The 26825-nt window shown below is 31.0% G+C and overlaps 1 protein-coding gene across 1 annotated transcript; it reads right to left on the bottom strand.

The window, feature by feature from the left end:
- Positions 1–15485: 15485 nt before the first annotated feature.
- LOC115964388 lies at positions 15486–16004 on the bottom strand. Its single transcript, XM_031083710.1, has one exon. The coding sequence runs from the start codon at positions 16002–16004 to the stop codon at positions 15486–15488; it is 519 nt and encodes a 172-aa protein (XP_030939570.1).
- Between the last annotated feature and the right edge of the window lie 10821 nt (positions 16005–26825).

Below are 26825 nucleotides of genomic sequence, written 5' to 3'. Positions count from 1 at the left end.
GGCTTTTAGGGAAACAACACTAAAAGAGGAAAACTATGAGAAACAGGGAAAGAACCAGCTATCAGAATGGCTAGCATAATAAGGGCTCTGATACCAAGGGAGCCAAGGGGGGAGAATCAGTGGTGCCCCAAACCTTAGAATGACACTATAAAAGGGGGGAAGCAGCCAACATTAGGGGCATTCAACAATAGGGAATCATAACAGAATCATTAAGAAAACACTGTCTAAAACTCAAAGAAAGTAGAAAACAACGCTCGATATCCCAGAACAACCACTATAGAATATACTTGGATTCAAAGGGATTCAAACTTTACAAGTCTTAGAGGCTTAGATAGCCATCTAAGTCTATAATTTTTGAGTTTATTTGAACCTTGTAACACATCTTAGTGAGCACATTGTAATTCACAATTAAGAAAAAATAATGAAATATTTCATACTAATGTGAGGATCCTTAACAATTATTTTGTGTGTTTCTTTATTACATTGTCTTCCTTTACTGTTTCTTGCTATTCAATACATGTATTCTTGCTTGCAACTATGTACGTATTGTAAGATCCTTGCTCTGTACGCCACTTGGTTTGAAAAAAAAATCCATTTAGCTATGGTGAACCAAGCCCAGTCCCTTCAAACTACAACAACAAGGCCTAGGGTCCTTGCTTCAACTTGGGCTTGGACACTGTCCAAAAATGGACCCTCACAACTTATAATTTTGGACTCCACACCTATTAAGCATTACATTGCAAACGTATTAGCAAGAATTATCTTGCAAACGTTTATCACTTTATTATCTAGTAAATAAATTTGCGCAAAAGTTTTCATTTTTAATGATTCTTATACAATTGTCACTAACATTTAACGAGAGCTACAAAAAGTGCCACTAACATGTTTCTTAATGAAATAATAATAAAAATAATAGAGCTTTCAATTTCACTGGCAAAAGCACTGGCTAGTGAACTTCAGGAGTGAATATTCTAACATGCGCTGTTGAGATTTCGAACTCAAGTTAACTCCAATCAAATTAAGAGAAAGTGAACTTTTGTCATTGGACCACTTAACCTTGTTGGTATGATACATTGATACTGCTAAAACATCATATATATTGATGGCCTTTTCTAGAATTGTCACTGACTCATTGCCAAGTGTAAAAGGTGTATAAATTCACCTAACAGTTTCGGAAAGTTAAATTACCAGTGGGTATTTCATTAAAAAAAAAAAAAAAAAGGACTCATTCTCATTCTTTTCCTAATATAATCCTAGGAAATGTATGTATCTAATTGGTAAATAATAAAGCAATTACAGTATTCGTAAATAATATTAAGCTCAATGAGACAAATTCTTTCACAATTATTAATATGATTTGTTTGAAATCAATGAATTATAAAAAATAGTTTCATTTATAATGATTCATGTTATTTCAATAAAAACTTATCATTTCAATAGTTTTCCTTTGAAAATCAAGTGAACGAATTATAAAAAGGCTGTGAATAATTATTTATCATTAATTAAATAAATAAACAAAAACAAAGAAGCTTCAGTTTTGTATCCTTAATTCCTTACTCAAATTATGTATCTCTTTTCATAAATTAAAAAATAAAAATAAAAATAATAATTTATCTCTGTTGTTAAGTTGTATTTTGCCCTCTTTCAATAAAATTCTTATTATTGCTTAAAAATCATCGTCAAACGAACAATTAAAAAGTAAGTACAAGAATGACTATAGGAGTATGAATGCTTAGTCTGAAGATTTCAGACGTGGAGGTTGATCAAGTTGTTGTCAGTGAGGCAGCCATTTGCAAGGGAAGAGTTTGATGCTTAAGCATCAAATTCTCTGCCAATCTTTAGCAGTAGCCATAAAAGAGAACCACTAGAGTCCTTGTTCGTTGTTCCCTGATTCTCACCCAAAAAAAAAAAAAAAACCCTCCATGTAAACTTGGATGATTTTGGAGTTTCTGGAAAAAAAAATTTAATAACGTTCATTCACGCATAAAAGTTTGCTTACAAAAAAAGTGTGCTATAGCCACGTTTTAGGCTAAAATAACACAACAAACGTGGCTAATGTATACCCTATAGCTGCATTTTAAAAATGTGGCTAAAATAACTCCTATAGCCGCGTTTTTACAAATGCGACTTTAGGTGTACAACCTATAGCCACATTTGAAAAAACACAGCTATAGACTTGTCGGACCGATAGTCACGGTGTGTAGGCCACACCTAAAAACGCAGCTATAGAAAACGCAATTGCAGACCAAATGGACCTATAGCCACGTTTTTAAAATGCAGTTGTAGACCAGTTTTTTGTAGTGTTCTTATTTTACCACTTAAAAAGTTACTTTATCTGTTCCTAAAAAAAAAAAAAAAACTTTATCAATTATATGAAATAGAAATTTCTATTTTCATTCAAAGAGCGTTGTATCTCACAACCATGAATTCTAAATAGAACAAAATTGCATATTTCCCTTAACAACCAGAGCATGTTGCGTCCTAAGGTATTCATGTCTCTATGTTTCTTTTTCGGTTTTAGATCACTACAATATCACCCAGTAATTCTAATGGCCAACCACTAATGTGAAAATTAAAAATCTTATTTTGTTAAGACTTTTTTAAAACCCAAGAAAGAGATAGGACGTGGAAACTTTAGGGATCCTAATCTTAAGTTGTAGGATCAATCAATAACTTTTTGAATGTTATTGACTTAGATTGAAACTCTCTCAAAAATTATTCCTTAATTTTCTTCAACATATCAAGAAAATAAGTGAATTTCTTCATATTGTAATAATGTCCATCAACAAATTGCTATTGACCCCTGAAGATTAGAGAATTACATATGAAGTCCTATTACTCACAATTTTATATATTCGTCATTCCACCACACTATATTCACCATAAGCCACTAGGACTAGATTAATATTATTGTCATGTTCCTAGGTTATGTAACCCTTAATTTCTTGATTTCATAATTCTACTAGACTTCAAAATATCTTTGAAAGTCACCGGCCGGTTTTGTCTTGAGTCCAACTCCAATATGAAAATCAATTGAATATACTATCATCTTTAGAGATTGGTGGATTCATTGTTGAGCATATACATATTTTACTATTACACACATAGCCCAACGTGTCTGTATATAGCCTTTAAAAGAGTATCATCAGTTGACATCGTCAAAGCTATGTGCATAATAAATAAATATATACAAACCTCTCATGTTTGAGGACAATAATGATAGAATAAACTTTTAACTAACAATGATCACTCCATAAGGTGTTCTTGATTAGTTAAATGTATGTACTTTTGACATTACATCCACTTGTCTACTTAAAGTCACTACCTCAATGACGAAGAAATCATCCTATCATATAGTAGCACAACAAGTGTAGGCTCTAGTGGTGATTTCAAATTAATATCGACAGCCTAGAACAATTAAATAATCTATGAAAAAGAATTACTCCTTGTCTTTGGTTCCTTAACCATCAACATGATTTTTCTATAGAGGTGACATCACATTCTACATTTAAACAATGAAAATACCCATTATAGTCAAGTATATGAAAATGTTATTTATTATCAAATAAAAATGCATAATATTGTTTTTGAGGGCTCATAATTCTAACAGTGTACCATACCACTTTACAATACACTAAACATTCCAAACACTATTCTTTCACCACTTCATTTAAATACCATTTTTTAATTCTCTCTCTCTCTCCCCCCCAAGGAACCACCACCCCAACACCCCAAAATCCCAACCTAGCAACCACTGCTGCCAAACCCACCACCCCACCATTGCGGCACCACACACACCACTACCACCAATAAGCCCACAAATCCACTATGAACCACCAACAACAAAAAAAGTCTAGCAACGCCACCACCCTACCACCATTGTACCACACACACCTCCACTACCACCACCAAGAACAACCCACAAATCCATCGTGAACCAACAACAAAAAAACCCAACAACCCCACCACCGCTACACCATACACACACCAACACAACCACTAACCAACAAAAAAACTCCAAAAACTCACCGCCAAACCCAATGATTTCATCGTGAACCATTGATCTCACTTATAGCAACCCAACCAACAAATATAAGAATGATAGCACTTGTACATAGAGCCAATACCCTCTAACTACTAAAAACCACTCTTAGGAACATCCAAAATTTTACAAGAATAAGACACTTAAAATTTTGTAAATTTTGACATCATTATACCACAATTGTATAATATAAATGTTTAATCATCCACAATTTCTTTTTCACATGACCATAAATGATTACTTGAATACTTTAGCAAGGAAAATAATATTTTACTAAATTATAGTATCATTGTATCTACACCATTTTTTCTCTTTCAGAATTGTACCAAAAAAATAAAATTTTATCTCATTTCTCATAAAAATTATTGCTAACATTTTTTTATGAATTCCAAAAAAAATTTCTCAAAACACATGCATTTTTCTTCAATCTCATGTTCCTCAAATTTCAATAGACATAAAACAATTTCACAAAATATAATACACATATAGTATCACATAATTGCAAATGCAATAAGTTGATATCCACATATGAAGACAACGTTACATAATATTATTCACATATTGATTTAGATTAGAGAATCAAAATCACATTTGGATGGACGTCATTTATTTTTTCTTCTAAAATATTAGTCCACCAAATTGTTTAGACAAAAGATATAAGTAATTATATCTTAGAATATAACTAGTAGCATTTTTTCTTTATAAACATAATATCATATCACAATAAAAGACTTCATGATCAATAACTTGTTTATCCATTTTTAAGCATGAAGATCAACCTTTAAGATTGTTGGAAATATTTTAGTGAATAAACAAGTTTTGATACATAAATAATATCCTAAATAATTAGCAAGAACATAAAATAAAAAAGAGTTTAGAACAATCTCACAATGCTATAGAATCATGTTATGAAAGTGTTGTCCTTAAAGGTTGATTTGTGAACTCGGAATAAAACTCGGTGTGATTGGTTCTCTTGGCCAAACAACCTCCCAGGATTAAACTATAGCGTCAACCTTTGTGATGGATGAACTTCCACTCACGAAGGTTCAAGAACAACCCTCTATTGCCTTTCCTTAGGAAAAATATAAATTGTAGAAAGATATGTGGGAGAGACATATAATAGGATTGTGTATATCTAAATATAGAGTAATAAAAAAACTTATAGGGAACGGTATGATGATGGGTATTTTATAGGCTATTCATGACAATAATAACCTATAGTTATTGGTAATTAATAACCCATAAAAGTCCAATGGTTATATTATCCATTATTGCCCAACAGATATTTTTCTCATAATTGCCAACGACTATTTTACTCATGAATTCCCAACAACTAGGAAATAAATAATAATAAAAGTGTTTGGAACACACACCCACACCAACAACAGGTTGTTACTGGTTGTTATTGTTAGGTTAAAAAAGTAATCTCAATGTTAAATTCAAATTTGAACCAATAACAACTAACCACCTATGATTTGTTGTGAAAATGTTGTAATATGGACGTAGCACTTCTCTATCTTCACACATGCATATCAATTTTGCAGGAACCACATAATATATGTATTAAAAAAAAATTAGAACAATATATTTTTTTAAAAAAAATTCATGGGTTTGGAGGGACATGTCTCCCCTAGCCCTTTAGTGGCGGAAGGGTGATCTTGTTCACATAACACTAATATGAAAGGGAAAATTATTACTTCATAAATAATCTCTGTATATAATGTCCATATTTTGATACTAAATATTCATACTTTTTTAAGAATATTTATAATTAACGCATGATAACACATGAGGTACAATTGTATACTTTGAGTGTGAGATAATCAAAGTTCATATATATATATATATAAAGAGATCATTAAATAAAATTTACCTCTATAATTACTTGTTTGATTCCATTTTTAAAATTTTATTTAACTTATATGATTAAGAATTTTTTTCCAAAATTAATTTACTTTCTTTTTTCCAAAAGTAAATACACATATATTCAACTTATGTTTAAAATTTGGGTAAATTACAATTTACTTTGCATGGTTTTCTGACTCCATCACAATTTACTCTACAAATTTTCAATTACTATATTTGACTCCTGTTGAGGACAAAATTTTCATGCCACATGGCTTTATTTCATTGGCAACCCGCACCATTTCAACATATTATGGATTTTGGAAAATCTATTTTAAAGCCCAAAAGAGCCCATATTTACACAAAATGAAGCCAAAGCCCATGGTCCAAAACCCATGGCAATATTATCTCATCAATCTCATGGTTCAAGCTCATGGCACAACATCTCATTTTCAACTCATGATCCAAGCTCATGAGTCTCATCGAGAGAATTTTGGGAGTCATGGTTTGGGGGGCCAAGAAGTATGTTCAATAAAGCTCTAGCAATTCAAAGTTGATAAAGGAAAACATGTTGCTTGGCATGTGCCCAAGTCCCTGAACTCTGACTGGTCAGTGTGCAATACGTAGCATCTGGTAAGCCTCTCGTATTACATAACACTTAAAATGATAAAACCTTGCATGCTCTTTACATAAAAATTAATGTTCATCATATAATGTAAGTTTAAAAATGTAATTATATTATTTCATATAAATTATATTATTATTTTCATTTAAATCAATCCCAAGCACATGATTAGATCTATATTAATATCTCATATCTAGCATTAAATGCTCTCCTTGCTCTCCAAGATTTGGTCAAAATACAGAGACCATAATTATATCTCTAAAACTTCATCAAATATCGACCAACTAGTTTATTACTTACCAAAATTATATTGTAATAAAACCATGAACTAAACATATAATTTTCCAAAAGAGGAAACTTAGCCAAAAATACTAGGAATAGCTCCAGCAAAAACTGCTTTACCTCCATCAGAAGCTTAGGCGGTTGACACATGTCCAAATGTGACATCATCAACCCATTAATGCTCAATCCCAGCAACTACCTACTGTACCAAAAAAATTAAGGATCCTATAAAAGTTATCTTACAATTTTCAACCAAACTCATGAATTTAATGTTAAATCTTTCCTCCAGCAGAAGCTATCATTCAGGTGACATCATCTAGCAGTGTCAACTATTGTAGCAGCTATTGATGTACAGCTAACAGCTGTGTCAGCTGTTATACAACTATGACTAACAGCTATAACAGCAGCTCCAGTAGCATTAAAGTCTCAAAATTTCCTCTTTTTGGTAAAACCCAAAAACCAATTACGGAAATCACTTACTTTGCCAAAGACTTTTCCTTATTTGCTAAATTTCCCTTCAACTAATTCTAATTTGGTTACATACTTGGCTCTATATAAAGAGGACCAAGCCACACACTAACACACCCCACTATCCATCTCCCTCTCACTCTCTTATTCTAAAACTTCATTCACTTTACTGCCCATATCTCTAAACATTTCCATACTTCTCCATCTCTCTTTCAAAATCTCTCTTCTTAGATAACACCATTAAAACACACCTATTACACAACACCACTATCCACCATATACTTACTCTCTCATCCTCAATATTCTAAAACTTCATCATTTTGCTGCCCATAAACACATCTTCATCTCCTTCTCCATTTCTCTTACAAAATCTCTTCCTTTAGAAAGAAACATAACTCATTATCATAACACAAAAGCCATTCCAGTAGCAACTATAATCTCATGTATTTACTATATTTAACCTCAATACCTCTCATACTTCTCTATATTTTACAAACACATTCCTCACAAAATATCCGTACATACTTCTCATATATCTTTAAACTCCATGTCTCACAAAGTAATTATATACAAGATCCATATTCAACAAAATATCTACATATAATTCCTATACATATTACTAACACCATATCTCACAAAACATATATATTTTTTACCATCTCCATACATCTTAAAAGATACCAAACACTCTTCCAAGAACATGTTACAAAAGCTCTTTTCATGAAAGGCATATAATTATAATGCTAAAACCCTTCTTATGAAATACACAAACTTATAATACTAAAAACCCTTTTTATGGAAGGCAATATCACTCATATTTGACTAAAAACTAAAAGAGTATTATATGGGGAAAATCATTTAAGTGCATGATAAAGGGAATAGACATAACCAACCTATGTACACGACTGGACATATTCTCCCTCTCTAATTGCACCCATTTTTTCCCCTTCAGTCATGAAGTCACTATGAATGGATTTATAATATCATATTGTACCGCTGGACTCATTTTACTATGCTGCTGAAATGATATAAGTCCACTAATGTCATACAACTGGAGCCACAAACCACATAAAGTAATGTTATACCACTGGAGCCACAAATCATATAAAGAATGAAGTGATGCTTTACATCTGGAGTCAGAAACATACAAGATAAGTCGATATTTCTCTATCTTCATGATTACATTATTAAGTATACGTTAACTCATCACTATTGCACCGCTAGATGCAAACTATTTTAATATTGTCTCACTATTTAATAAGCATGGATTCACTAATGCTTCATTAATGAACATATATAATGATAAATTGAATCTATCTCACCACCGAACATATATTATTTGGTCATAAACCACTGCTAGACATATATCATTTGGACATGAACCACCGCAAGACATATATTATTTGGACATGAACCACCGCTGGACATATATTATTTGGACATGAACTACAGCTGTATATAAACTATTTGACAAATATTATTTGGACATGAACCACGTCTAGATATAAACTATTTGACATACATTATTTGGACTCATCTCATTATTGGACATATGACACATAATTAATTACTTTCTAATATTGAGGGTCTGTTTGGATACTGCTTATTTGTTGAAAACTGAAAACTTATTGTTGAAAAAACTGTAGCAAAATATTTTTTTAAAGGCAAAACACTGTTCATGAACACTATTCATGTGTTTTTGTACTTTGCCTAGTCCATGAACAGTGCCATGAATAGTGCACTGTAGCCGTGGGTCCCATTATTTCAAACGCCAAACGCAGATGTGGGGCTGGAAACGTGCTTTCCAAACGCACACTGAACATTACTAATATACATAATAATGATGTTCAACTAATCATTTAATCAAAGCTATTCAATTAAATTTATTATTTATTTGTTTCAACCATTATTATGATTCTAAGACTTTGGACTTTATCTATTTTGTAGGCATAAAAATGCCCCGGAAGCCATTGGTCTATGCGGCCCAATGTTGAGTTTCCGGATTGAACTCTCCAAAACAAATCCAAGTCTAGCAAAGTCACACCTCCAGCGGAAAACACGTGGCTATGCGCAAAAACTACCCCTGACAACTCCTAAAGTTTGTATTAATATAAATTTTAAGGGTTATATCCAAATTAACTTATTTTGGATTTTTTTTCACAGAAAAATTATCCCCTTGTGATTTGACCAAAAGCAATTTAGTCCCACAATTTTGACCTCATAAAGTTAGGGTTAAAATGAAATCATTAAGGATACCTTGGATAGACCCTAATGATTTTATTTTAATCCAAACCTTAGAGGGTTAAATGTAACAATTGAAAGTTTATGGACTAAATTGTGATATAGCCAAACCATAAGGGAGTAAATTGTATTTTTTTTTCCTTTAAAATTGAAAAAGTTAGGAAAAAAAATATTTCAAACACACACTAATTATAAAAGATTTAAAATGTAGAATTATGTCCATATTTTTGTTTTTTATTATTTTATTTTGAATTTCATTACTATTTATATGACAAATATGAAGAGGGTCCTTAATCCCTACAATAGTAAATTAATATCATATAATATGAGTCACATCACCTGGGTTGACTCAATGTCACAAGAAGATTAATTGGATTCGCAATTATTAATTGAAAAAGAGTTGAGAGAAAAACCTAAATGCAAAAAATAATAATAAATAGAAGGAAAATTGTACTTTCATTAAGAAAGACTGACCAAATCAACCTAAGCTATAGATGTGAGGTGAGGTGTAGTGAGATATCTTCCATCTACATTGATAAACTCGTGATATGAATAGCATATTTAGCAAAGTTCTGAGCTACAAAATTGTCTTCACAACAAACATGTGTAAAACTAATCCTTTGAAAGGCTTCTACAAACAATTTTATATCTTTCTTCTCAAAAATAAAAAGAAAAATTTATATCTTGTATCAGAAATCTCTCATTTAATTAATATTTAATATTCAAAAATCACATAAATATTTTTATTTTTGGGTCACAAACAGAAACAGTATTCACGTCACATGCATTACCCTGAAGCTATAAATTTATTTATTTAGATGCTCATTAGTCATTATTGTAACTCATTCGGTTCAAAATAAATAATTTTTTGGATGTAACAAACTTTTGAAAATTTTGGTAATTATAGTGTTATAAGAAATTAAAATTGACAAATTGTTACCCTTACAACTATAAATAAAATTAGGGTATGTAAATAAATATATTTAAAGGATAGTAGGAGTAATTTTTGGAATAGTGAAAAGTTGACATTAAGCGTGCGTTTGCCTAAAAATTATTTTGTGTTTTGCGTTTTTGGCTGGATCTTACAGTATTGTTCACGACCCAGTCAAACTTGTGAAAAACGTGCATAAGCAGTAAATCTGGGTTCCATGGCACTATTCATAATCTAAAAATTATTTTGTTACAATATTTTTATTAATAAATTTTTAATTTTTAGGAAAATAAGCGGTATCCAAATAGATTCTAAATAGTCCTATTTGAAATGGTAAGGGCGCTTTTAACTTGTTTATTTTACTATTTTTATTTCAATATTATCGTGTTTCTTTGGAAAGTCCACTTTTTTCACATCATCATTATGATATATAAATATATTCTATATTTAATTTGCATCTTATACTTGTATCCCTACTAACTACGAATTTTTCAATTATTTGAATAAGAGACACTTATACAGTTATACTTATTTATATATTTATTCTTAAAAACTAATATTTCAAAAATATTAAAAATTTTAATAATATGAGATATAATGAATCTAATATAAGTCAAGTCTAAATAAATAAAATAAAATAAAATATTAGAACGAATAAATAATTATTTTCAAAAAGAAAAAGTTATGTGAAGGAGAATATTTTCTACTTAGTTCTAAAGAAGAAAATATTCTCTTTATTGTTATCCACTCTCTTTCATTCGGAGATCAAGATTTGAATCTCCCATTTCATTTGTTTAATGTGTATAAATATAAATATATATATATATATATATATATATTTATATTCTTTTTTTCTTTTTTTGTTCATCCCTGTATGTGAAATCCTCTTAAAAAAACACAATTGTCTTCTCAATGCTCTTACAATCACATCATTTGTCATAACTTAATGAAGTGACACATTGTGACTGATAGACAATCATTTTCACATGAATTTATTATATTTTCTCTATTATTTACAATCAACCACCTCATAATTGTGACAAAACTTGTGTCCTGGACTGTTACTTGTCTTTTATAACAAAAAAGTCATACGCAACTTTGTTATTACATCTACATTCGCACATTCTTTTTTTCTTTTTCTTTTTTCACTTCAAAATTTTCATTTTAACTCTTCATGTTTGATTCTATTTTCATATTAACTCTACCTTCCAATTCTGTTAGTAATTTGACCATCAAGTGCTCTTCATGTTTAACTATTTCATAAATCTAGCTCTAAAATGCTGTGAAATGCATAAATTTCATTGTTGTACACACACACAAAAAAAAAAAAAAAACACATATATTATGAACTACATACAAAAACTCAAGTAATTATTTAGTATTTTGAAAGAAAAATAAATACGTACCCATCCCTTTCACATAATAGTGATTTCCACTAATTAAATTTATGGTAGTATCAACTATTCATGTGAGTTAGGGGGCTGGGGGAGGGAGCATGCATTTATTGTGTTCCCGAAGCACTAAAAAATTATACTATAAGCCCTCTCTCTCTTCTCTCTTTAAATTTTTATAAGTTATCTTATTAGTTTCTCTACTTTCTTGGGATTGTTTGATTTTTTTTTTTTTTTTTTTAATAAATTTGTTAGTTAAAGCAGTTACGTTTTATTTTTGGTTGAGTTAGGCAGCTATGTCATGCATTTCATTTATAAAATTAGGATCAAGTTAGTTGCGCTCTTGGTTACATGATAACATATCTTTGTGTGTGTGTGTGTGTGTGTGTGTGTGTGTGTGTGAGAAACACATGATAACATATCACTCTATCTATAATATATTATAAAAGTTGGATCCCAAAAGCAATGCATACACGCTATGATGACACACATTCCTTTCATAAAATAGACTATGATGACATGTGTTAGGAATGCTATAAGCATATGGATAATAATTGTTGTATTGAGATTTAGTTAGTTAGTTAGTTACAATTCCAAGCATGTTAATCACATTTAGCACATGTTGGAATTATTAATACACATGGGGAATAATAGAACCTAGTTAGTTAGTTAGTTACAATTCCAAGCATGTTAATCACATTTAGCACATGTTGGAATTATTAATGCACATGGGAAATAACAGAACCAATAGGATGAGGCCATGTGGACCAATGAGATTAGAGCAGTCTCCTATAAATACATGATTGTAATCCAATATGAGAAATCAATGAAGAATAAACCAATTTGTTAGTGTATTTCTCTCTCTTAATCTCTCTCTTTCTCTATGGAGGGTGACTACCTCGAATTAAGTCAATTTCCCTATAATCCCTATTCATTCCCTTATAATTCCCATCAATCTCCATTAGGAACCACCGGGTTCCTAACAACATGTGGCATATGATTTAAAATTTTGAATTAAGTAATTGCGCTTTCCTTTCTATTATAAATGTTGGATCCCAAAACTGGTGGATAAATGCTATGGTGACACGTGTTCCTTTCTTAAAATAGACTACGATGACATGTGTCAACTTCCTACATTTAGTAGGTATTATATGGACAAACAATGTCATGTGTCAAAAATTTATTTGTCTATCTCAATATGCTAGCCATAATACTAGATGTGGCATATGATTTAAATTTTTGAATTAAGTATTTGCATTTCCTTACTATGGTATTTATGATCATGTTTTAATTCTTATCTATGATAATTAATTCTTAATTTGTCATTTGCAAATTAATTTCCCTAACCATTCTCCATCTAGCTAATATTTATTCTTCTAATATTTAAATGTAAATCAATTTCTTCCAATAATTTAATTTAAAGAAACATAAAAGGGCCAAAACTCTTTATTTTTCCAATTACAATACATATATAGTAAAAAAGTCTATCTACAATTTTTTGACCTCTTATTTTGGGCTCATAATTAAAGAAAACCGCAAAAGTCAAAAAAATTTCCCCCACTTTTTCATTACATTAACTCCTTATTTATCTTTTCTCTTATTTCCTTTGAGCTATTGCCTATTAGCTTTCCTTAAAAAAAAAAAAACATATGATAGCATTTAATAAAGTAATAGTAAATTATAACAAATCCATTAACATTTTAAGGAAAATTAAACACAACATCTAGTGTGTGTGTATATATATATATATATAGATATTTATAGGTAAAACCGTAAAATTTAGAGAAAGTTCAATTAAAATTTGAAATTAGAATCCAATTTTGCATCATATGTCTAAATTTATGTGGGGACCACACCATATTTATCCACTTAAATTTTTTAATTTTTGTGCTAAGTGAGTTAATGAGTGCAAAATACTAAGAATTTAATATTAATGAACTATAAAATTTAAATTAAAAAAAAAAAAAGAAACCAATCACATATGCTTAATAAAAATCACTGCACAACAAAGATCATCACACATTCTATATTATTAAAAATTAGGGAAAAAAATGATCATAAGTAGTATTAAATTTAGGTAAGAATTTTAATATATGACTAATTACGTTTACTTTTTTTTACAAATAATTTGACTAATTATTTATATTTTTACGATAAAAATTGTGCACAACAAAGATCATCATATGCTTTATCTTATTAAAAATTAAAAAAGAAAATGATCATAAGTAGTATTAAATTTAGGTAAGAATTTTAATATGTGACTAATTGCATTTAATTTTTTTAAAAATAATTTGACTAATTAGTTATATTGTTATGATAAAAATTATGTTTAATTTTAAATATATATATACGTATGCATGTGTTTCTTACTATTTTTTTAATAATTTGAATAATAATTTATATTTTTATAATAAAAAATGTGTTTAATTTTAAATGCATCCATATGTTTGCATGGGTTATATGCTAGTATAAGTAAAGAGAAAGACAATTTTAAACTTATGTCACTTTTGATTGGGCATTAATTTCCCACAATAATTCTAGACTGTTATTATATTAAATGCATAATGACTTAAAGCAATAAAAAAAAAATAAAAAAATAAAAAAAACACCCTTCCGCGGTGCATATAATTAAAAAAGATATTCAAAAGGAAAGAATAGTCATTAACCTAATATTGCACGAACATTAATGGGATAATCTTAAATAGCTCGAATTAAATGAGTAAATAAGAAATAGTTTAAAGGACTAATTAAAATAGCTTCCAAATATATTTCATTAACATTAGCATTCTGTTAATGCCAAATCTAAGGACAATTTGGCATTTTAAGCCTTAAAATCCTTTGCATCAAAGAATGGTAAACTCAACAATTGCGAATTTTTTTGCAATACTGCTACAGTACAATTCTAAAGTTAGAATTGTACTGTAGCAGTATTCTAAAAAAATATATATATTTTATTCACTTTTCCCCCCGAAATTCCTCTCTCCTCTATCTCATTATTTCAGTTCTCTTCTCTCTCTTCCTTCTCTGTTTCTCCATCTGCTCTTTCCTCTCTTTAGACCCAAACACCATTCTCCTCCCAACATCAACATCACACATCACAGTGGCTCATTTTTTCTGGTGGGTTACGATCCAGCGGGTTCTGTGGTTGATTTTTTTTTTTTTTTTTTTTTTTTTGGCGTGGGTGACGGCGTGGGTCAGTGGTGGTTGTGGTTTTTGACGTGGGTCACTGTGGTGGTTGTGGTGTTTTTTTTTTTTGGTTGTGACCGATGCTTAAAGAGGTTGTGGGTCGTGGTTGGGTCTAGTGCTAGAGGTTGAGGGAGAAAGAAAGGAAAAAAAATAACGGTTGGAAAGTCCAGAAAAACCAAGTCTGAAAAAAAGTGACGGTTGAAAAGAAATCTTAAAGAAAGATTAAAAAATAATATTTTAATAAAAATAGAGTTTTGGGATGTTGGAGGTATTATAAAATGGGATGGTATAATGATAAAGTGACTTTTTGGAATGGTAAAATAGAGTAGAATTGGAATTTTCCAATGCTAATGCTTCAATCTTGAAAACTGAAGAGGTTGGTAGGATTAAAAAAAAAAATGCTACATATTTATTTTTTTGATTGAGAAAAAAAAATTTTAATATATTTTTTTTTTGAGAAAGAGGTAAGTAAATTTATTGAGCTAAATCAGATCGGAATACATCATCCAAATCATTGGGTAGCTCTTCTACCCATACATCAGTATCTGCAGATAAAACTGCTCTTCTAGCTAGGGCATGTGCCAGTTTATTACCCTCTCTACGTACATGGACAAAAGAACAACATGCTAAAGCTGAGCTGAAACAGTGAATCTCTTCAATAATATGGCCAAAAAGAGTACGACTGGGACCACATGCATTGATAGCTTGAATAACCCGTTGGCAGTCACCTTCAAAACACGCTTGGGAGAGCAAAAGTTCTTTCACCAGGATCACAGCTCCACAAGCCGCAAGAGCTTCAGCATGCTCCACGGACTGGGGTTTTGGAATTTTCTGACTCAGCGCTCCCATGACGTTACCAGAGCTGTCCCGAACCACCACCCCAATACCAGCTACCTCACTATTTTCAAAAAAAGCCGCATCAAAATTTGGTTTATACCCACCCTCTGCTGGCGGTAACCACTTGACACGGGGAGCATGGCGCACTGGATTCATAGGTTGCTGATGAACCTCGAAAACTCCACAACCAGCTCTTTTGCTCGACGATATATCTCCTGGATGGGCCACGTGGGTTGACGTTCCCGCAGCTTATTCCTACGCTGCCAAAGACTCCAGGCAATTGTTGAGAAGAGAGCGACAAAGAAAATAGAGCCTTGCTCAAAAACAGAGTCAAGAAGATCCGCAAAACTCCTATGGGCTTTCTGATACAACTCTGAAAATCTAGAATCAGATTTCCAAACTGCCTTGGCTTGGTCGCACAGCCATAATGCATGCAAGAGTGTTTCTTGGTAATCCTCGCACAAGGAGCAAGTCACGTCCACAAGAATCTGCCGTTGGACTAGATTTTGTTTTGTGGGAAGGGAGTCCTTTGCCGCGCGCCATATGAAATGCTTGATCCTTTGTGGCGCATGAATTTTCCAGATGCGCTTCCACAGTAAGGAACACGCCCCTCCCGACGAAGAAGTAAGTCCATTGGTAACTTCCGCCGCCAGCATTCTGTATGCAGACTTAACCGAATATTCGCCATCCGGAGATAATGGCCAAACCAGCGTATCCTCTGTATTCACAGCACTAACATGTATCCTCATGATCTTCTCTGCTTCCTAAGGGTAGAAAGTGTGTTGAATCAGCCCAGGATCCCATATTTTTGAATTAGGATAAAATAAGTCACACACCTTCTCAACCCTTGCACCATTCCTAGGTGAGAACACTCTGCTCTGTCCCACATCCGGCAACCAATTATGACTCCAAATATCTATCATCCGGCCATCCCTAACTCTCCACACCGCCCCCTTTTGAATAATATCCCTGGATTGTAAGATGCTTCTCCATGCGTAGGAGCATTTCGAAGGTATTTTGGCTTCCAAAATATTTCTAGTTGGAAAATATTTTGAGCTAAATACTTTAAATAGTAATGATTCCCTATTATTCAAAAATCTCCAGACCTGCTTAGCAAGCATTGCCTTATTAAAATTTTGGATATCCCTAAAGCCCATACCCCCAATAGATTTGGAAGAACACAACGTACTCCACTTCACCCAATGTAACTTTTTTCTCTCACCATTCCCCCACCAGAATTTACGAATCATCATTTCAATATCTTTGCATAAACTGACCGGAAATTTGAAAACACTCATAGAGTAAGCCGTACAATTCCTCAAAGCTAGCCGTGCAATTCCAACAAAAATGAATAAATGTAGGTGTGTTAACACAAATCCAAAGTTCCCCTATAAATCCACTTTTATTAGTTTTCAAAATTATTGATCATTTCTTTCAAAATTATTAATGCGAAGCAAATTTGAAGGCAAGTGCAACAGGTTAGTCTCCTTTCAATTTAGCTTGCAATGCAATTTTTTTTTTTTTAGAATACTAGGTATTTTTAACACACACACGGAAAGAGGAGAGACGGTTTTTTAAAGAAACTTACTGATGCAAACCTCAATAGACACGCTTTGAGACCCAACAAAAATATTGGAATATGTTGCGAACCTCAATCGACACGCTTTGAGACCTAACAAAAATATTGGAATACTTGCCCAAGAAAGCTAAAATTCAGATTTTGATAGAAAACCCTGACCCAACGTTTATAAGTGAAACGTGAACCAAAGGTATAAGTAACACCTTGACCCAATGATTATAATTGAATCACGAACCAAAGATATAAAGTTTGAACGCCACAAGGAAGAATCTTATCACAGTTCTTGAAGAACCAAAAGAAGAGCAAAGCCTCACCTTTTCTAATTTTTATTCAAATAATATATGAAAAACGTTTACAGACTTAGATGACTATTTAAGGGCTCTATAAAACTTGACAGACAAGAAAATATATTCTAAAATAACTCCTAATTGATACCTAACCATATCAGGAATAAAATTTGACCTAAAAAGCATTAAATGCACCTAAAAATAAGGAAATAAATTACCTAAACCTAAAATAACGTTTTTTACATAAAAATACCAAAAATAATAAATTACAATAATTAAATAGTAAATTGTGCCCTACATCACTTACAGTGGTGTATAACTATATATCCAAAAAGGCCTAACTCTTTGATACAAAGCACAGGCTTTAAACCTCTTTAACTCACACTTATTTTTCAATATGGGATTACTCTTTAACTCACACTCATTTTTTAATGTGAGATTAACCCACTGTTAGCTTGCAATGCAATTTCTACATTGACTTTTGTATATTTAGTTTAAATATTAAGGCGACATGACGATCTTCTCACAACATGTTTTATATTTTGTTTTTAGATGGATTATGATACCTTTAAACAAGACCGACTCAAATCCAACATCCCCCTATAAATCCAATTTTATTAGTTTTCAAAATTATATTGATTATTTCTTTCAAAATTATCAATGCGAAGCAAATCTGAAAAGGCAAGCGCAACAGGTCAGTTTCCTTTCAATTTAGTTTGCAATGCAATTTCTACATTAACTTTTATATATTTAGTTTAAATATTAAGGCGACATGGTGATTTCTCACAACATGTTTATGTTTTGTTTCTAGATGGATTATGATGCCTTTAAACAAGATTGGCATCATCAACCTTGTCATCATGAAAGAAAATTCATCTAAATAATACATCCGGATTGTTTCAATTGATGGTTATGATTTTTGATTCTTGGGTTTTGTTTATCTTCTTCAGAAAGTAGTATAACTTGTGGTGGTGTATTAGAAGACTGGCAATAATTGTTGGATTTTTGTTTACCTTTATCTTTAAGTCACAATTCTTTAATTCTTGTTATTATAATCATTTTTTGTACAAAGTTTACCTATAAAATTGGTTGTAGCCTAAGACTACAACCTTACTCAATAAAATAAACATTATTATATATTTTGAAAATCTAACCGTTAAATTGTATGTTCTTTTCGCTCTTGATACACATGTCAAATTTTGTGTCAACCGGATATTATTTGCTATATGATCTATAAGCTTATATTTTATGCATAATTTTAAACTACAAAAACTTTCAATTTAAACAATTTATTGATGACATAGTTATTAATTTTTAATATTCTAGAAATTTTGCAAGAAGCAAGGATATAAAAAGATTATGTAATCCAATGGTAGATTTGTCAAAATTCACCTCCAATAAAAATATATTAAGTATGAGAATCTTGGCGGTGGTTAATATATTTTGGATCTCGCTATTGTGTTTTTTTTTCTTTTTTCTTTTTTGAATGACAAAGTTCTTGGTCAGATCTCATTATTAATATATAGAAATTTTGTAAGAAGAAACAATTGTTTGCTTTGCTTTATTATAAATTTTTTTGAATAGACACCATAATTTTTTTTAGTTATTTTAAAAATTTTATTAAAAAAAATTGTGCAACAGACAGGCTAATAGCCCTCAAAAAGAGCTCGTTTGCCAAGTCCGAAATCCCACTTTATCATCGATGACGGCTCTGCTCGATGCTAGCAACCGTGTTTGACCCTTTTCCGTGCTTCTTTCAATTTCCTTACATTCTAGCTAAAGCAGAGACTTTACCTTTACTTAGATAGAGAGGGGCAACGGTACCATGCCCTTCCGTGCTCGTAGTTGACTTCCCTATGCATCCCGACTAAGGTCTCACAAACGTGCACTTCCCATATGCATCCAGTATAGATAAAATTAGATCACAATGTTTAGTATATAATTTTATAATTCTTGAGAATTTAATGTAAATTTAATGGGGAGAAAACAACTCACATAGCAATGCTGTCTAATTTTAGGGGTGATTTTTTACCAGGCATGGGAGATTAATATTGCTATTTTATACGATACATTGGAATCTAAAAATTTTGGGAAATTGAGAGATATCGTGATATTTCAATCTCTAAAAATATTGTTTAAAAAAAACTCCAACAATATTAATCAACCCAAAGACCCATAATTTTAATAACTTCAAAGAATCACATATATATATATATATATATATATATATAAACCAAAAATGAGAAAAAATTCAATTAAATTTTAAATTGCATTTCAATTAGAGTCTAATTTTGCACCATGTATTCTATCTAAGGTTTTTAATTTTGTGCCAAGTGATTTAATTCCGTTTGGAAAAAAATGAGTCTAATATAAATAAATCATGAAAAAGCTAATCATATATCTAGCTTCATATATAAAACTAGAAGAAGAGAGAGTTCAAATAATTTTACCTTTATAAGTCATTTTTTTGTGTAACTAAAAATAATTTAAATTTATAAGTTATTTATGTAATACTATGAATATGTATGGTCCATAAATACCTAGGTAAAAACATTCTTCTCCACATACACACACACATATGTTAACAATGATTGTTTTTAATTGTACTTGTACATATGCATAGGTTATAAACTAGTTTTCAATTATTACCTTCACTTTTTGTCCACCGAACACAATAAAAACATTTGTTAAATCATCATAGATATGAATAATTATTTATAATGATTTGATTCAAATCAAATAAATGAAAACAAATGGAGAAAATTTAGGAATGCTTAAAACAACAATAATAGAAGTAAAAGAGACTATAATTTTAGATATGATAGAATGACAAAGAAGAATATATGTGAATAATACCAATTAATTTGTTGTGCAACCTTCTTCGATTCTAAAATTTTGAGATTAAAATTCTCCTTTCTATTTTGTTTTGATTTTTTTTTTGGTTATAAAACTAATTACAATGTGAGTATATTAAAGCCCTGTTCGTTTTTATGAAAACATTTTCTATTTTTTGAATTTTCAAACGCTCAGCATGATTGAAAACCATGGTCAAACCAGAAACAATTGCACTTTTCTAGCAAAAACGTGCATTGCGGGGGATAAAAAAAACTTCCCCATAAACATCACAGAAAGTTTTGAATTCTGTAATAAAGAGATTCTACATCGCCTATTGGAATTGATTTTTATTTTATTTTTTATACCGAAATGTATCGTATAGTACTATTCTAAGAATATATACACATACACACAAAATAATTCCATACTTAATAAATCATGCCATATAATTATCCAACATAAATTCATAAAAGATACTAGTCTTATCACATACACTTCGCATGTGCGATGAGTCTCTTTTTTTATTTTTTTTGAGTTTAATATAATTTTTCAATTTGAATTTATGATTTTTATAAAACTAAAATTTAAGATTTGAAATGGAGTAAACTGCTGGGTTTAGTGTGTGCTAATTTTTAGAAGAAAAAAAAAATGTATCAAACGTACTTGAGATATATTTAGATAGAAAGTGTGCTAATTTTTAGGGAAAAAGTTTCTCTTGTAGTTTTTTTTTTTTTTTTTTTTTTTTTTAATTATAATTTTAACCCTATTTTTTATTTTTTAAGCATAAGAATTATTTAATTAGATTATGGGTATTTTTGATATTTTTTAAAATCATAACTAACTTTCTAAATCCTCTTAAATAATTGAGACTAGCCTCTGAGCACGTGCGTGAGACTCTTCTATTTTTTTGGGTAAATTTTAATAATTTTCATACATTATAATTTTGAGATTACTACATTTTCGAATCACAAAAAAAAAAAAAAAACCTAGGGTTGTGATGAAAAAATTATTTCACCCACAAACACAAAATACTCATCACACCTGTAGGTTTTTTTTTTTTTTTTTTTTTTTTTATGTGATTGAAAAATGTAGTAATCCCAAATTATAATGAATGCAAATTATTAAAATTTACTCAAAAAATAGAAAAAGCCTCTAAGTACGCGCGTGAGCTCTTGCTCAGAGTCTAGTATATATAAAATTTATTTTTAAATGGTAGTTATGTAGTTATATTTAATCCTAAAAGATAAGCACTTAGAACACATCCACAACTAAAAAGCCACACACAAAAAAAAAGAAAAAAAATACTAAGAAAGGCTCTCAATGTTAGCATCTACTATTAAATCCCTAATTGATCATTTAAATTTTTTTTTTTTAAGTGTTTTCTCTTAAAAAAATTGCAGTGAAAGGCAAAACAAAAGGCAATATTAAATTTCATATGAAAGAGATGAGTTTGAGAAAAGTAAAACTAAAGTGTAACCGTTGCAATTAATTGAAAATTGTAGTAGTGTTACACAAATTGATAAACAATTGATCATGAACAAATTGAATCTAAAATTAAAGCTCCAAAGAATTTAAAGGATTTGTTCACTTTTTATAGCACTCAAAAGAACAAAGAAGAAAAAAATAAAATAAAATAAAAAACAAAAAAAAAACCTTGTATTAAACTAATATTAATATTTAAAACAAAAATAGATAACAAATTTTTTTAATAAACAGATGAAGGTAGTATCACCACCATCAATTACTCCAGCAATCAATCTAATCACTATGTGATAATCTCTTTCAAAATGCATTTTATTCCTATCATTTTAATTTACAATGAGACTCTTTTTTTATTTTGGGTTTAGTGGTATAATTTTTCATTTGTCCCAAATTGTAGTACTCTGGTTTCCTAGCCTTTTGGTATCATTGCATTGATATTTTTGAGTCCCATGTGAATTGCAATGTTTGAAAATGAAACAAATCATTATCCAAAAATCCGATGGTTGTAGCTATGTATTTTTAAATTTTATTAGGAAAAAAAAAGAAAAAAAAAAAGAAAGGAGAAGAAGCAATACAGATTACTAATATCTCAAAATCAACCAATGGTGATACTTCATCATTTAAACACAACAAATTAATATTTCATGTGGGTTCCACATTCCAAATTCCAATTAGCTCAAAGAGACTTGAGGTTCAATCCAAGCCAAAACTAAAAACAAATTGATGTTTTGGCCTGAATATAAAACAATTCATCATGAACAAATTGAATCTAAAATTAAAGCTCTAATGGATTTGTTCACTTTTTATAACACTCCAAAAAAAAAAAAAAAAAAAAAAAAAAAAAACCCATGTATTAAACTAAATTAATATTTAAAACAAAAATAGATAATTTTTTTTTTTTTTAATAAACAGATGACGGTAGTTTTAACAAAAGCAATTGTTAAGGAAGTTTGAATTTTTTTTTTTTTTGGAAGGAAATGTGGAAGCAACTTTATAGTATTTTCTATTATTTTTTAAACTGTGAAAAACTAATATATATATATATATATATATATATATTTTAAATTATTAACAGTTATGTTTATCCAAAAACTACTTGAATGTATTTGAAAGACCATGCCCATGATTTCCACAATTCTCTGTTGGAGGGTGTGGTAGTGCCGTAGTGGCTAGTGGGTTTGTAATTGTACGTGGGATTTGAATTTTTTTGAAATTGTTTCGGATATTTTTATCTATTTCTATTTCTTAATGAATTTAATTTAGAAATTTACTTTCTTATCGACTCTACCCCACCATTTCTTATTATTATAGGATGGAAGATAATATTATCATTCCCACCCTTTAAAAAAGACTTATTAATTAGAGAAAATACTAAACACTTATCAAACTGACCAAATAAAAGAAAAGAAAATATAATGATATGAAAAGGATAATGATAACAAAGTAAGGAAACCAAATATAAACCAAATACCGGGAAACACATACTTAGGATATATTTGGTAACTGTTTTTTCTCCTTATTTTCTATTTCCAAAAACAATTTTTTATTTTCAAGACTAAAAAATTTGTTTGGCACCCCAAAATGGACAAAAAACAAAAACTGTTCTCAAAACTCGATTTGTGAAGGAAACTGAAAACATGCAAAATGATGTTTTTAGTTTTTAATTTTCAAAATTCAATGGAAACAACCATTTAATTAAATGAATCTATTACATTTAATAAGTTAGTATTAGAGTTCAAATCTTAGTAATAATATATTTTAGTATTTTCTAGTTTTTTTATTCAAAAAACTATTTTTTTTTTAATTTCAATTAATCAAATGTGTTTTTGGTTTCAAAAATACAAGAAAATTGTTTTTTCTTTATATTCCCAAAAACAAGTTTTTGAAAATAGAAAACAAAAGTCATTACCAAATATAACCTTACTTTTTGCCATTGACTACACTTCAAGTCTAAAGTCCAAACTATCCATTGGAGTTGGAGGAAAGAGCACAGAATTGAGAGAACTGGAGAATTGAAGAAGAAGTAATTTGAGTTTGAAAACCAATGTGAGTGTACTGGGAGTGTGGTCTTATTTTGTAGATAGTGTTTTACATGGGAGTTAAAAAAGCATTTTTACCAAGTTTTGCCCCTATTTATTTATTTATTGATATTTAGTATTGTTATTGGATAAATGTGGGGTGTTTTTATCTTTTAATAGGGAAAAAAACAACGTTGCTGGGTTGTTTAACTTATTTTTATATTAAAAAAAAAATCAATAAACCTATAGTTACTTTGAAAAAGTGGGTTAGTGGAAGAGTGTTCCTATTTTGTAGGCAATGTTTTAATGCAAGTTAAACATGTATTTTTACCGGACTATCCTTTAATTTTGTCTCTACTTAAACCTAGGAGTGTAGGGGTATTTTGGAACAAAAAAAAAATCTGGTTCAAACAAGAGAAGCCTCCTAAATAGTGTAGTGGGCCTTTTTGTTGTTAAAGTGGGCTGGGCTGCCTCCTGTGGTATTGGGCCCGAGTATTCTGAGTAAGGGAGTTGAGACCGGTCCAACTACAACTCAATTTGGTCCGGCTTATTCGCAAACTATGTCTTGTCTGCTAGGAGCACGCTTACGGCGGGCAGAATGTGGTGCTTATCCTCTGTTTCTGCCGCAGAAGTAACTTTTCTCCAGTTTCTGCCGCAAAAGGAACTTTTCTCCAGTTTCTGTCGCAAGACTGACTTTTTTGCTATGTAGCAAAACTTTCTGCTGTGCAATAAAGCTTCCTGCTGTGCATTAAAGCTGTCTACTGTGCTTTAAAGCTGTCTGCTATGCTTTAAAGCCTTCTGCCGTGCAGTAAAACCTATTGCAATGTGAATGACTACTCTTCGTTTTTACTGCAGAAATACTTTTCTACTTCCTGCACATAAACAAATCTAAAGCCCAAAGAAAATACCCATCAAACAAATGTTAGTTTAAATGGGTTAGCATATTCTCAAATATATACATACATATATGAGTATATATACTTATACGTATTCACATATACATATATAAAATATATTTTGCAGAACATGAGAAACAAGATATATGTATATATATACTTATGGCGGGATAATGATTAGTTTGTGTCAACAGTGAAACACGTAATAACAAATAAAGAAGAAAGCTTCCGCAGAAAAGGTTTAGCTAGTATAATAGCTAACACGGTACATATAATGAAAATATGCTACAGCAGAATAACTAGTACAAAAAGTAAAGATACCACAGCAGGACAACTGATTCAGCAGACGTGATAAAAACGTGTTACGACAGAATGACTAAATATAGCAGATATAATTTATAATGAGAGAAATCAAATATATTTGTAATCAAAATCAAGTATTGAATCTTCCCATAGGATAAGTAAACCAAGAAAGAACTCAAACCCCAACTTGAACAACCTTGTTATAGGCTTTTGCCATCAAAGTTATGTATTTTGGAGAATAAGCCTAAATGGCTACTAGTTATTACTTTTGGGGACATCAAAGAGTGAGTTTGTTAAGAGGAAGGGAAAAGATGGTCTATTAATGCATGCCCCTATTCCTACCGTATTTTCTCTCTTTGTTTTACCACTTTCTTTCTTTGTCTCTGTTCTTTCTTTACTCTTAGTTTTTTATTACTCTCCTACCGTGCGTTGTTCCCCATTTGTGGTCTTTCCTTTTCTTGGGTCTCTCTCTTTGGGTGCTTACTACTCTCTTACCATGGGTTTTCCTCCCTTAAGTGCTTCCCTCCATTGGGTCTCTTTCTTTCGGTGTTTTTCTCTCTTCCCCTATTTTTCCTTTTCTTCCTCTGTTTTTCCTCCTCCATTCCCTTCTTTTTTCTGCCTGGTTACCTTCCTTTTATAGCAAACTGGTTCAATGGGATTTGTCCCTTTTACCCCTAGGGCTTCACCAACTGTTTTTGGTTTGCTGTAGGCATTCTTTCAAGATTACCCACTCACCCATTGGTTGCCCAGACCACTGCCATTATTCAATTCATGTCTGCTGCACCACTACCCATCTCACGACAAAATTCTCTTTTGTTTGTTCCTACTGTATACCTCTACCTCACTACCTAGCTCTATGGCATGCATCAGATGGTCCCAACCATTTATTACTTCTTTGGGGTAAGATACCATCCCAGCAAGATATCTTTCCCAAAAGAAGTTACGGCAGGAAACCAAATATAGACCCCCTTTTCCCCCCACCACCAAACCACACCCTCTGAATCCCCTTCACCGTGGGCCCACCTCCCTTGTATTGGCTGGGTACAGGTTAGTGGTGCCTTGGCCCTTCTGTGCTTGCTCTGCTATCTTCTGTGATTGCCTCCCACGCCGTTTCTACCGTAGCAGATTATCTTTGTTTTGGTCTGCTGCGTGTTTTGTCTTATTTCTTCACGCGATTCCTGCTATGTTTGTCATTTTCCTTTGGTTTGGCTTTTCTTTCCTTCACATGATTCCTGCTACTGACACTTCCTGCCGTTCCTTGTTTCTTTTCATCGTGCTTCTTCATATCAGTTTTCACGCTTATCCTTGTATACAAAAGAATTTGGGCCTTTGTGGGCCAGATAATGTTGACTGGATCAAAAGGGTCTTGGGCCCAATTTATCTTTATCTGCCGAAGCCATTCTGCCAGGGAACTGTATTATGCGGCAAATCTGTATTCTACAGCAGATCTGTATTCTACGGTAGATTTGCGTTTTGCTATAGATTGCTTTCCCTTGCATTTCTTTCTTTGGACCTCTCTTGCTCTTTGGTCTTCTTATTGGGTCTTTGGTCCTTGCTTTTCATTGGGCTTTCTTTCT

Source organism: Quercus lobata, chromosome 2 (genome assembly GCF_001633185.2).
Source record: "Quercus lobata isolate SW786 chromosome 2, ValleyOak3.0 Primary Assembly, whole genome shotgun sequence".
NCBI lineage: Eukaryota > Viridiplantae > Streptophyta > Magnoliopsida > Fagales > Fagaceae > Quercus > Quercus lobata.
This window is presented reverse-complemented; position numbering and strand designations above follow the sequence as displayed.